Here is a 14,263-nt window from a genome sequence, read left to right on the forward strand (position 1 = left end):
AAAATGCCAAATTTCCTTGCAAAATAATGGTACCGCTTTCAGCACCTAAAATCTGAAATAATCATACCGCCAGGGAATTTCATGAAAAACATGAGGTATGATTGCACAACAAGTCACACAGGTATGAATGGGAACTTATGGGCATCCTCACTGGTCTCCCTGCAGCAGTTTGATCCCCATTTCAAACACAATATTTTGTTCTAGCAGCATCTCACAGAGAACATCTAGGATAAAAACTAATGTGTGGAGCACACTGTGATTTACTAAAACTGGAGAATGAAAAATCTGGTGCCGCTGTGCATGGTAGACATTCAACTTCTAACTTCAGCTTGTTCAACTCAGCTTTGACAAAACAAAACAACCTGGAAGCTGATTGGTTACTATGCAGAACTGTACCAGATTGTTCCCTCTCCAGCTCTAATAAATCATCCCCAGTGACTAATAATGGTGGGTAGCCAAAAGATTCAAGACCAGTCCATAAAAATGTTGCCAGAGTCAGCTGCGGGATGCATCTAAATTGCACTGCCCTGAAAACAGTATAGCGCCTATATTTGCTTAAAATGACCAAACTCGCCCAGAGCATGTGAGAATTGCAATCCATTTTTTTCCCTATAAAATTAGCACTTCATAATACCTTAATGAATCCTAGTGGATTTAGGTTGCTTTTAGCTGATTGAAAAAACCCTTTGCAAGTATATTAGATTATAAAAAGAAATGTTACCAAATGCATTGAGTTGTTTGTACACTAGACAGGGTATTAATAACGACATTTCCCGGCTTACAATGTTTACAATAAAACATTGCAAGTAAAACACAAAGCCAAATTCCAGCTCTGGCTTTAGTAAAATCTGATCAGACTGCTTGGTATGATTCTTGCTTTTGGCACTTTGCACTTTATCCCTCGCACTTTAATAAGTCCAATAGCATTTACCTATGTTTTCAATAATTAGACAATGAAATAAATCTTGTTGGTACTCAGTGTGTGGCGACAGATACAAGAACATCTGCTGCCTCTATATTTAGCAAGAAGTGAAAATTTGTAATCTACTCATTCACACAAGAGTACATAAGGAGCATTTCTCCAGATGTGTTCTTTAACATCTCTTCCTGCTCTGTAAGGTCATTGGCAGGTCTCTGCATGTTAACTCTTCTAGAACTTAACTTGGCAGAAGTATACAGTGGAAGCCCTATATGGGATGCTGCAGCGTTGAATGGGTTTAATGATGGAAACACCTCTCAAGTTTCAGAAAAGGGGCTGGGATTTCATACATGCCAAAGATTTCCCTATTTAAGAACACTGCAAGGGAATCTCTGTGGCTAAGTACTGTTTAAGGGCCCATCGTTGAAGGGGGTAGGGGAACAATTGATGGTGAAAATTTGAGAAGATTCTTTTTTTTTCATATTTCATCCCCAAGTCTGCACTTAGAGTCTCATGTCTAACATTTAGACATGATGAGCTTTGTGCAAATATCTGCCCTCCTCTGCATCCTTGCAGTGGCTTACCCGTCCCTTAGTTTGGCACAGCAGCAGGAGCAAGGTGAGTAACTGTCAAAATGTTATATTCTTCCCTCACCTTACTGTTCCTAACTGCTTAGATATTCAGGAGTCTGAAAGTTACATGCTGACTCAGAAGGAAAAGCAGACTCTGCTTAGTTTTTTTTTTTTTTTTATGCTTTACTAGTTTTACATTTTCTTTTGGAATGCTGTACTACCTAGTAGTACATTGAAAATAACAATAGAGTATGCAACTTTTTTTTTTTTCTTAGTTATTATCTACTCTTTTGCAAACAAGTACATTAAACTTAAACGACCAACAGGTTGTAGAGAGGACTTGGATGTGCTTGTCTGATGCAGATACTACATCCTTCTACATCCCTGACTGCAGTGTAATCTGACCTTCCCTAGGACAGCTATAACAACACCATCAAGGCAGAGAAGGACCAAACCTTAACAATCTGGGAATGTGCTCTGTGCAGCCATGTGCTTAATAAATCCCTGCTGGAATGACGACTGTTTCATACAAAGGCACATGGCATTCTTTATTAACAGAGAGTAACTTTTTTTAAAGAAAACTTTTTCTATTGAAGTAATATACCTTCTTATTATTAGCTTACTTGCAGTATTAGTATACTACTAACTTAACAAAGAAAGGCAGTTTGTTTTAAAGGACTGCTTTTAAGCAAAACATTTGTCAGATACACAAAACCTTTACAATGCAGCATGCATGCTGCGATTTGATTTATTTGATGTTTGCATGCATATAGGATTTATTTACTTAAACAGAATATGGAATGCAAAATACTCGGCACCCTTCTTTTACTCTAATCATTATACCATATTGAAATTATTGTAAAGTGTTGTTCAAAATTGTAAAAGTTATGCAAATAAGCTGTTACAATGTTTTTTTTTCAGCTTCAAATATCTAAGAAGTTATTTTGAAGGAAAATATAAAATTCTAAAAGATGGTCTTAAAACTGTGCACTCATTCTAGAAAGTTGGTGACACTGTCGAACAAAGATGTCATTTTCTTAATCTTCTTGTGTTTTATTTTATCATAACTGTATGGTCTCCCTTTTACAGGCACTTTTAAGTACACAACGGGGTTTATTTACTAAAGCTAGGAAGTGTAAAATCAGGCTCACTTCTGCATAGAAACCAATGAGCTTCCAGGTTTTATTACCAAAGCTTAATTGAACAAGCTGATTTTAGAAGCTCATTGGTTTCTATGCAGAAGGGAGCCTGATTTTGCACTTTTCAGCTTTAGTAAATAAACCCCATTGTGTACTTAAAAGTGGGGTATGCCTGTATATTGTAAAGTGCTGTGTAAACTGTTGGCGCTATATAAATCCTGTATAATAATAATAATTTGTAGCAATGTTTGATTTAAAAATTCTTTAACAGATTTTTTACTTTACTAAAAAAAAATCTACAAGAGTTCTACATAGATAGTTCATCTTTACATTATATTGTCTCTTTAGAAAAGATATTAAAACATAATGAGTTCCAATGTAGAAGTTTGTAAAGCTGTGCATTCATTCTAGAAAGTTGGGAACACTGTCCAACAAAGATGCCATTTGTAGCAATGTTTGATTTAAAAAATGATTTAACAGATTTTTAGTTTTAAACTAAAAATCTGTTAAAGAATTTTTAAATCAAACATTAACAGATTTTTAGTTTAAAGCAATTTTTAAAGCAAACATTGCTACAAATGACATCTCTGTTGGACAGTGTCCCCAACTTTCTAGAATGAGTGCAAAGATTTACAAACTTCTATAAAGATATATTGGAAATCATTATTTTTTTGTATCTTTTCTAAAGAGACAAATATAATGTAAAGATGAACTATCTATGTAGAATTATTGTAGATTTTTTTTTTTGTAAAGTAAAATCTGTTAAAGAATTTTTCAATCAAGCATTGCTACAAATGACCTTTTTGTTGGACACAACAAAACTTTCTAGAATGATGAGTGCACAGCGTTACAGACTTCTACAAAATTGCATCATATGAATGTTATCATCTAAAGTCTACAGTTTTTATTCAAACAGTATAGCAGCTTAATATAAAAATGATGAATAATAATAAAAAAAAAAAAAAATGTTAAGCCCACAAACTCTACTGCATTCTCTAGGTGTTTGGGTATTTGAATGTTATTATTGTAAAGCTCTGCTACCTACATGAACATGTTTCTCCAAGTTATCATCCCAGCAACTGGCTCTTTGTGTTAAATCACAGCGCAGGATTAATGTGTCATGACTGGCTCTAACAGTTTCCATGTAGTCATAACTTGCTCTAGGCTATGAATATTCATCCTATGTTGTAACAGCTGGAAGGCACTGTGTAAAGTATACCCTCTGTAGTCTGTAAAAGCTGGCAATGAGCAAAATATGATCTCATGAGTTCTAATATACAGCATGTCGGTATAGAAAACCATTTGCAAATGGAATTACATTTTGTCTTTAGATGTCAAGAAGCTTATGAAATAAATCTGAGACCTATATCCTGTCCTATTATTGTTCTTTTGTTACAAGACAACCCACAGCTAGTGTTCATTCAATCATTTGGATTCCAAATTTCCCAGATTCAGAATCTGCTGACCTTTGTTAGGATTAGGAGGGAGTGACTGAGAAAGGGAAAGATTCGGAAACTGATCTATTGCTGCCATCTGGTGGCTCTTCTTTGTAATTTCAGTCTCTGAAAGACGTGCCACACCCATTGCTCTCAAAAGAAATACATATTGGAAATTGGAAACATTATGTTTTAGTATCTTTGCTAAAGAGACAAATATAATGTGAAGATGAACTATATATATATGTATGTACATATATATATATATATATATATATATATATATATATATATATATATATATATATATGTATAAATGTATATATATATATATATATATATATATATTAAAGATGAACTAACTATGTAGAATTCTTGCAGAATTTTTATTTTTTTTATGGTGTGTGATCATATGTACATTATTGCACAGACCTTGTAGTCTTCGCAAGCATAATAATAAGTGTATAACAAATAGACAGTTTAAAGAAGCAAACATTAAGTTTAATGACACATGTATGAGTAAATAATCTTTAGAAGAATTAACCTTAGCAATGGCAGTTATTATAATAATGTTCATGATATTTAACATGAATTCTCTAGTAACACAGCTACATAGACTACATAGACAGGTTATTGGTAGTAAATATGCTTAATATACCCTTAAGTATGGGTGCTCAACCTGTGGCCCTCTAGCAGTTGGGGAACTACAAGTCCCATGAGGCATTGCAAGGCTGACAGTTAAAAGAATGACTCCCAAAGGCCGAAGCATGATGGAACTTGCAGTTCCGCAACAGATGGATGGCCACAAGTTGAGCACCCATGCCCTAAAGCATCACTTATGTGTATATGCTTTGAGAAAAAATACCAAAATATAACAGGATGTACAGTTTTTATCTCATTTGCCCTGTGCTGGCACCATTTCTACACTTAAATGTTTTGACACATCCTTCTTGCCATGGATGGTAGCAGACATTGTACCAATCTTTTTAGCTGGTATAAGAAAACAATTTGTTCTAATGAAGGCACACTGACCACAGTGTGCCCAAGACCTTAAAGTTAATTTGTGGACAGGCTATGGAAATTCAAGTATTTTAAACCTTTTTTTTACTGCTTGTTAAGAATATTTATATACTTAAATGTCCATAGTCGGATGACAAATTACCTTTAAAAACAGATTTGGTGCTGTATGTTGCATAGGAAGACCAAGGGGAGGGTAGATGCTAAATTAGATTTTCTTCTTCCTTTGAAGTATATTGTGTATTTTTGCATATGTCTGAATGTTAAAACATATCTGCACTCTCTAGCCACTGTAAAACTTCCCTTCATGTATACAAAAGTGGGCATGAACCCTGAACAAATAGACATATAATGATTCATTTACTAAAGGCAAATAGACTGTTCACTTTGCAAGGGAAGTTGTACTTTGCAAGGGAGTTTCCCCAGAGCTTAGAGAATGAGGCGAAGCTCTTCTGACTTCTTCATCTAATCATGTGCAAGGAAAAACGCTGTTGCATTTTCCTTGCACTTTCCTTGCACAAAATGGGTATCCTTTGCAAAGTGAAAGTTTACCACAGTCACTAAGCTCTGGGGGAAATTCCCTTGAAACGTGTAACTTTGCCTGCAAAGTGAACAGGTTATTTGCCTTTAGCAAACCAGATTGATAGTACCAAGATACAGACAGACTGGGGCTCGATGATTTGGCTAACTGGAGTGAAGATTTGTATGGTATCCATGTTAAGATGTCTTTGGTGGTAAAATAAAAAAAAAAAGGATTAAGGATGACAGCATGATTTTGCAGTTTTCCAGCAAGCTCTGGAAAGTTAGTGATGTGTTTCCACTCTGTTGTAAGTATGGGAAGGAAAATCTACAAGGTATAAATTTTTTCCCAGCTTGTGGTTGATTAGTCTACTGTAAGCTGGAAAGCTAAAAAAACAAAACAATGCTTTGCAGTTGCAAAAGTTGTTAATATTAAGTCTTGGAACTGTATCCCTTGGATAGAACTCCTCTCAGCTGTAGTTATGAACACGTATTTGCTTAAACTGCTGGATACCTTATGGCTGCCCACCTGAATTGGAGGAGCGCCAAAGATGCTGTTTCCATTGGAATATGGAAAGGTAATTATATTCCATAAAACAATGGCTGCCTGAAAGCAACCTGAGAGCATACATCCTGATTTTTTTCATAGGTTGATTAAGATTTAAATTTACCATGTCTATAGTTCAGGATAGTAAATTGAGCCAATGCTGTACCATGTAGGTTTAAGTCAGTTGTCATTTTTCTATGCAAATAGCATATACACAGGAACTGGAGGCTATGTCAATAGGCAGTTGAGAAGAACCCCTGAGGCTGTCTGTGAACAAGAAACCTGACGAGCAACTGGCTAAAGACTATGCCAGTCGGTCTTCGCAATGTCTTCAAGTCTGTTTTGGATCACCTTGGTAAGGTTGTGAGACAGTTTGAAGTGACTTAAAGGAGAAGTCCGACCTAAGCTGATTTTGCACTACTGTGACCCATTTTCAGCATAGAACGGGCTGAAGTCTGCTCTCTGCTGATGTCAGTCCAGGCACCGCGTCATCCCGACCATGGAGTCTGGATTCGCCAGATGCCTGGACTGACACCCAGCTCAGCCTCTCAGCAAGCAACTGGGAGGCTGAGCTGGCCGCACCTTGCCCCCTCTACAGCCCAGTGATCCAATGAGTGAGAAGGGAGCAGAGCAGAGAGCCGTGACTGATGGTCTAAAGCTCACGGAGCTCTAAAAACCAAGCGATCTGCGATGTTCGATTGCTCGCTTCTCAGTGTGGAGGCAATGGGGGACAGATACAGCATTGGATTGATGCTGCATGCACCTAGGTAAGAATTATGGGGGGAAATTAATTAATTTACTTCTCTTTTAGGAGATGTTCTCAGCATTCTCCAGTTTAAAACAGACATTTTTTTCACATTCCATAGTTATTACTAATTACATTGTCTATTTTCCATTAACTCACATTGTCCTATTTCCCCTTTTCCTCAACCTGCAATTTAAAAAAAAAAAAACATCAGCTGAAGTCTGGAAAGGAATTCTGTACTGTCATGCTGATATGTAATGGAAGTTTGTCTTTTTCTTTCAAGTACGAATTAATGCCTCTCTACCGCATCCATTACTTTAGATTTATCAGCTCTTCGCAGATAACAGAAGGCCTGGATTGTGTAAAGAATAAGGGCCTGATTACATTTGTTACTTATGTAAGTCTTAAAGTGTATGTCGAGGCAAATAAAAATAAATGCAGTACTTCTTTGCAATACATGAACATTTTCTCATGCTTGATTTAAAGACCTTCTCCCTAGTTTCTGCCTGCCCACTTGTCTTTTGCTGAACTACTTAAACCCTCCCACTTTCCTATTATCCACAATGTAGAGACTTATTGTTCTTTAATCCAAGGTAAGTATCGGGAGGACTAATTACACTTCTTGAGATAAAACATGAAGTGTGCAAAGGACACAAGGCAGCTCTGAATTTCTGTCTGATCAATTTGCACTTATTGAATAGTTATGCCAAAGCATTTTAAACTGTATATTTAAAAAAGAAGTATGGTCAAAGCTTTTTTTGCCCATACTTCTCTTGTGAGTTAGGAGTACACTTACTTTTGTTCGACAGTTACCCAGAGTCAGCTAATAGCAGGCAATTGGCAGCTATCAGCTGACAAGGCAGAGCCACTCCAGGTTCTGGATGGATCCCGACAATATTATCACGATCCACGTGACTGCCAATTAACAGCTGACTCCACCTCATAGTTTCCTGTCCTTATCCCAAATAGGTGCTCTAGTGAGTGCTGGAGGAGTAAAGTGGAGACCAGTGACAATCACTGCTCTCTGCTCTGAGTAAACCAAGAATTGAGCAATCAGTGGTTATGTGATTGCTCAGTTCTCAGTCTTATAACCAACATGGGATGGCTGCAGTATCACACCCAGGTATGATGTTGTTTTTTTCATAACCCCATGTTTCTCCTTTAACAGACCAACAAGTAGCAAATAAGATCATTTTTTGTTAGGGTTTACATACACTTTAAAGAATAAGTTACCCTTTTGGAACATATTACGTTCCATCCGTATTTGGAGTGGAACGTGTAATGCCGCGTACACACGATCAGAATTCTCGATGGAAAAAGCTCTGATGGTTTTCCCGACGGAATTCCAACGGAATTCCGCTCAAGCTGTCTTGCCTACACACAGTCACATCAAATTCCGATCATTTATAACGCGGTGATGTACAACACGTATGACGTGACTAGAAAAAGGAAGTTCAATAGCCAGTAGCCAATAGCTTCTGTCTTGTAGTTGAATCTGAGCATGCATGATTTTTGGCGTGTCGGAATTGCATACACATAATCGGAATTACCGATAGAAAGTTTTGAGAACATGCTATAAATTTTTGGCTGGCGGAAATTCGGACAGGTAAATTCTAATGGAGCATACACATGGTCGCATTTTCCGATGAAAAGCTCTCATCAGTCTTTTTCTGGCCGGAATTCCGATCGTGTGTACGCGGCATCACATGTTACAGCTCCTGCCACCTCTCCTTCCTCCTAACCCCCCTCAGCGCGACAGCAGATGGGGAGCTGGGGGTTCTTCTCCCTACACCCACTGTCATAATTAAAAAAAAGCATGGTTGTATGGAGCCCCACCCACAAGGCTGCTTCTTTTATTCACAGTTTGAATGAACTACGAGGAAGATGATGAGTGCCCTTGTAGTTCATTCACAAGCCCTGCAGCTTTCAAACTGACAGTCTGTATGGAGGGATGGGCTGTAGTCTGCAGGTCTACAGAAGTCTGACATTACACCCCTGATTAAATGATCACGTGTGCAATGTTTTCCAGGCTGCTTCAGGAAAACATCATAAATGCACTTTTTTTTCCTGCAAAAACACGCATTTATTATGAAAAATTTGAATTTATCCTTTAAGAGGAACAAAACGTGAAAAACCTGGGAAAGTGACAAAGTACAAATATCAAGTATCAAGATGGACAAAAACTGAGGGGAAATCTAAAAGTGTACAAATCAGTGGAACAGGCAGTGATAGGAAATCTTCTATTGGGAACAGATTTTTTTAAGAGGGGATTTCCTCCCACTTTGGCTAGGCTTTCCTTTTCATTTCTGAATGAGACTCAGAAATCAAGGGTTTTTACCCTTCACTGCTGTATCCAAAACAAATAATAAATGGTTTGGCTATAGATACACTTTAATATTTTGGGAAAGTTTAAGCAAAAGCAGGACTAAAGATCTTCACACTTTTGAATGATTCAGTGTAGGGGTGGGTACAGACACAACATGTCTTAAGATATTAGTTATTAGAAATATAATTAATGAATGCAGATATATATTCATTAAAAAATATTGAAATGCATCTTGTGTACCAATCTTATAAATTACCTTGCACATTAGTACTTTGGGACTAGAAGGGCATGGGGCATGGCTGGGAGCCAATTGGGTCTGCTGCATGTATATATGCTGGCAAGGAACTTGTAGACAGGAGCAATGGGCAAAGAAATGATCTCATCATTATGCTGCTGCTCCTTCATAGTCACGGGCAGAGGGTGGGAAGGTGACCAGGATGTGTTGCTTGACTATATTTTAGAAAAGCCAGGTCAGTAGTGACAATAATAAAAAAAAAATATTTAAAGCGCCCCAGTCCCCGCGTGCTTGCACGCAGAAGGGAACGCATACGTAAGTCCTGCCCACATATGAGAATGGTGTTCAAACCACACATGTGAGGCATCGCCGCGAATGTTAGAGCGAGAGAAATAATTCTAGCCCTAGACCTCCTCTGTAACTTAAAACATGTAACCAGTAAAAAAATGTAAAGCATCCCCTATGGGGATTTTTAAATACCAAAGTTTGGCGCCATTCCTCGAGCGGTTGCAATTTTGAAGGGTGACATGTTAGGTATCTATTTACTCGACGTAACATCATATTTCACATTATGCAGAAAAATTGGGCTAACTTTTTTTTTTTTTTTTTTAAAGCATGAAACCAAAAACAAAAACGTGTTCGAAAAATTGCTGCGCAAATACCGTGCCAGATAAAAAGTTGCAACAACTGCCATTGTATTCTTTAGGGTCTTTGTTAAAAAAAAACATATATAATATTTTTGGTTCTATGTAATTTTCTAGCAAAAAAATTATTCATGTAACATGTAGGAGAGAAATGTCAGAATTGGCCTGGATGGGAAGTGACATTTCCCGCTTTTATATTAGATTTGAGTTTGTCTTTAATTCATTGTTAATTTTTGCAGTCTTTCAATAGATTTGAAAAAGGTGAATTAAGGGAGAAGTTTGAGGTATATATATATATATATATATATATATATATATTTAAAAAAAAATCTATACTCACCTCTTTGCTGTGGCATTGGTGTGATGCTGCAGCTGTTCCATTTTGGCTCTAACTGAATGATCAAATGACTGCTGATTGCTCAGCTCTTTGTCTGTTTAGAGCAAAGGGAAATAACTGTCAGTCATTGCTCTCCGCTCTGCTCCTCCAGCATTCACTGTAGCGCCGAGCTGTGGAGAGGGTGAGCTCAGTTGGCTTTGGCTCTCAACCTTTACGCTAAAAGGTGGAGCCAGCTGTCAATCAGGCAGCCAGTGGGATCCCGACAATATTTCAGAGCCTGGCATGCTCTGCTAAGTCAGATGATAGTGGGCCTTAGCTCGCTGTCAGCCAATTCTGGGTCAGAGGAGTGCACTCCTGTGACCCACACGAGAAGGATGGACAAAAGAGCTTTGGTCATACGTGTAGTTCATATTTTATTATGCAAAGGCAGGGAAGATTGATGACTGGAAACGAAATGTCTTAGGATCCTCAGTGCCGTGCATTTGACAGCAGACAGCAGTGAACTGCCACAGTACTCTTAATAGGGTGATTGTGTGTTGGATTGTTTTTGTTAATTGTTAAGTGATTTTCCCACATAAAACACTGACATGATTCATGGAAAAAAAGGACAATGAAAGTGATCAGAATTATGCTCATTTTCCAACATTATTTCTTGTAAAACATTCAACTCTGGAGAATGCAGACTCTATGAAGAAACTGTTCAGGCATTACACCATCTGGTTACAGACAATTTTTCAAAATAGGAGCAATTATGACTTGGAAGAATTTCTATGCATTTCTACAAACATAAAACACTATGACATCAAGTAATTAAAACCAAATAAACAAATAAAAAGAAATGTGAAAACCATTTTAATTTGTTAAGATTACCAATCATTTAAAGGGAATGTCATATGACTTTGTTTGTCTTTATCAGCTGAAATGCTGAAATGCTGTGTATGCATGTAAACTGTATCTATGTTTTAGTTTTGCATAGATTAGTGAGGGGTTAGAACAACTGCCATGATTTTATTGCTGCCTGCTTCCCCACTAGAGAGATTCACTCTCTCTATTTGTCCTGGTTATTGGGATGGGAAAATCAAACATTTTTGAGCTGCCATTTTAACAGAAATAGAGGGGAAATCCTCCATTTGGCATACTCTTCCAGCAACAACTGTCTAAAAGCCATTGTCGTCACTTCCTGTTGTGTCGACACACTGGAATATAGATGGCAAAAAAATGGACAGGGTTTTTAACCTCTCCCTTACGCTGAAAAGGGATAAAATAAAATATATACAGTATATACTATATATATATATATATATATATATATATATATATATATATATATATATATATATATATATATATATATATATATATATGATGCAGTGGTGTAAGTGCCATAACTATTCTAGAGAGTCACTATGGAGTTTATTTTACTTTGTCTGACACCAACAATGGAGCCTATTTTTCTATTTTTTCCCAGTGACATCAATGATAGGACCTTTTTATTCCCACTATCTATTTAGTGTAGGACTGAGTATGTTTAAAACACTGCAAACTAGGGGAAAAGTTGCAACACCCATTATGTGAAGGCACACCCAACTTTCCTCACTCCCACTTTATTGGCCACACCTCTTATGTGTCCAACGAGGATTATTTTCTTATACATAGGTGTCCCTCTTAAACATTTTCAAACATTGGCAGTTTTATATATTATGAGATCTCCACTGTACAGATACCCCCAACACTTAACACGCCATGTCCACACATACAATCATTACTTCCCTCATTCAACCCTGTTACTATTGACAAGATTACTAAACTTTTTTCTAACACCCACCTAACTACCTGCCCCCTGGATCCTGTTCCATTGAAAATGCTATACAAAAACCACAGATGCTGGTGCTCGGAGCACTGGTATGATGACTCAAACTGTTGACAAAGGAGCGGGCATGCGCCTCACGGACTTTGCGCATGCTCTGAAAAGCATTGTGTTCCCCTGCCAGCACTGATCTCACATGCTGTTTCCATGAGCCGTTCATTACCTCTCCCCTACAGAACATAGCCGGCTATCTCCTTGTGGCTCACAGGGAAACATGCCACTGACACTGGCCAGATATTCCCAGGACATTGCCCTTCCTGACAAGTATTCCTGTACTTATTTTAATGTAAGTGCTTATGAATTATCTGCCTTATTGAATAAACATTTCACTCAGAGGTGCTTTTCTGTTTTTGCCATTGAAAATGCTATGGTCATCCTCTGGCTTTATCCCACACTCTCTAACTCGCATCGTCAATATCCCCCTTTCTTCTGGCATCTTCCTCAACTCTTTAAAACATGCACTAGTCATCCTCATACTTAAAAAGCCCTCACTGAACCCCACCAATTTTAACAACCTACACTCCATCCCCTTACTTCCTTTTTTCTCCATACTCCCTGAAATTATCCATAACCTGTCTGAATTTCACCCTCAACGCTCCAAAGAAACGAAAAACTCAACTTTTTTGGTCTCCATGACTCTACTCTTCACTGGTTCTCATCCTACCCATCCCTCTGCACCTTCAGCTTCACTGAAATTTTACTTACTTACTTCTGTTGACTAGTATTTATGATTATTTGCATACACCTCCATCATTGTAGTAGTATGGGCATATACATATCTAGATCTGAGAGATCTTGTACAAAAGAGATAGTTCTATCAGCAATACACATTTATTTATAGGGTTACATAATATATACAAATTACACACCAGACAGTATTTACATCACAATATACAGTGTAGGTCCCCTGGCTTACATGATATTTACAAATTACTCACAGAACCATATTTACAATACAATATGAGGTGCAAGTTCAGAGTTAGATTACCTGTTAACTTCAGGTCAGCCCATGGTGACTGCCGTGTGCTCCCACACCAGAGTGAGTTGGCTTGCTCACAAAGCATTATATCCCCCCCTACTTTCTGTAGTGTGGCTAATATAATTCTCCCTAATTGGTCACTGTACCTAGTCAATGTATATTGGGAACAGCCTGATTGGATGAGTCAACGAAAGCTGTTGTTTACTTCCCAGGTGAGATGTTATCAGGGAAAACAAAAGGCCAAGCTTTGAAGTTGAACCAATTACAGTAACACCAACACAAACACTCAATACTTTAAATATATATTTAAATCTAATGGAAATATATTTCTAATTACAATATTGTACAGGTATTAATGGAGATTTCACATAAACTCATAAGGCTACACTTCTCTCCTCTTTCTTTATATGTCAGGGCCCCCAAAGGTTCTGTTCTTGGACCTCTCTTAGTCTCAATCTACACCTCCTCCCATGGCTTTCAATACCATTTCTATGCTGATGATGGCCCAAATTTATTTCTCTACCTCTCAGTTCACTCAATCAACCTTCATACGCATTTACTAACAGATATATCAGTCTGGATGTAACACCACCTCCTCATAATATAAATTTTACCATGTGACTCCTCCCCTGACTTTTCTGTCAACATCAATGGCACAACTATCAACCCGCCCCCGCATGCCAAAGTGCTAGGTGTTTTCCTCCACTCTGAACTTTCCTTTTGAGTCCTACATCTAATCACTGTCCAATGTTTGCCACTTTAAATCACTGCATTTGTGTGTGTGTGTGGGTGGGTGTGTGTGTGGGTGTGTGTGCGTGTGTGCGTGTGTGTGTGTGTGTGTGTAGCTCAAGCTGACTATGTATGAGCAAATAATTTTCAATGTTAATAAATCTGGACAAGACATCCTTACTACATCCTTGGGGGTTTAGAGCCAGTGAGCAAGCTTTAAACCTTGGTTAAATAGGCCCATTGTCTGTTTTC

The 14,263-nt window shown here is 37.7% G+C and overlaps 1 protein-coding gene across 1 annotated transcript in view; it reads left to right on the top strand.

The window, feature by feature from the left end:
* The first annotated feature begins 1,313 nt into the window (after positions 1 to 1,313).
* Positions 1,314 to 14,263, top strand: part of COL3A1 (collagen type III alpha 1 chain) — a 119,373-nt gene continuing 106,423 nt past the window's right edge. The window contains exon 1 of the mRNA XM_077448668.1: positions 1,314 to 1,537. Coding sequence (XP_077304794.1) covers positions 1,450 to 1,537 — 88 coding nt within the window. The 5' untranslated portion in view covers positions 1,314 to 1,449. The remainder of the gene's footprint in view (positions 1,538 to 14,263) is intronic.

The sequence above is a fragment of the Lithobates pipiens genome, unplaced genomic scaffold (genome assembly GCF_037356315.1).
Source record: "Lithobates pipiens isolate NorthernLeopardFrog02 unplaced genomic scaffold, aLitPip1_a1.2 Scaffold_22, whole genome shotgun sequence".
Taxonomy (NCBI): domain Eukaryota; kingdom Metazoa; phylum Chordata; class Amphibia; order Anura; family Ranidae; genus Lithobates; species Lithobates pipiens.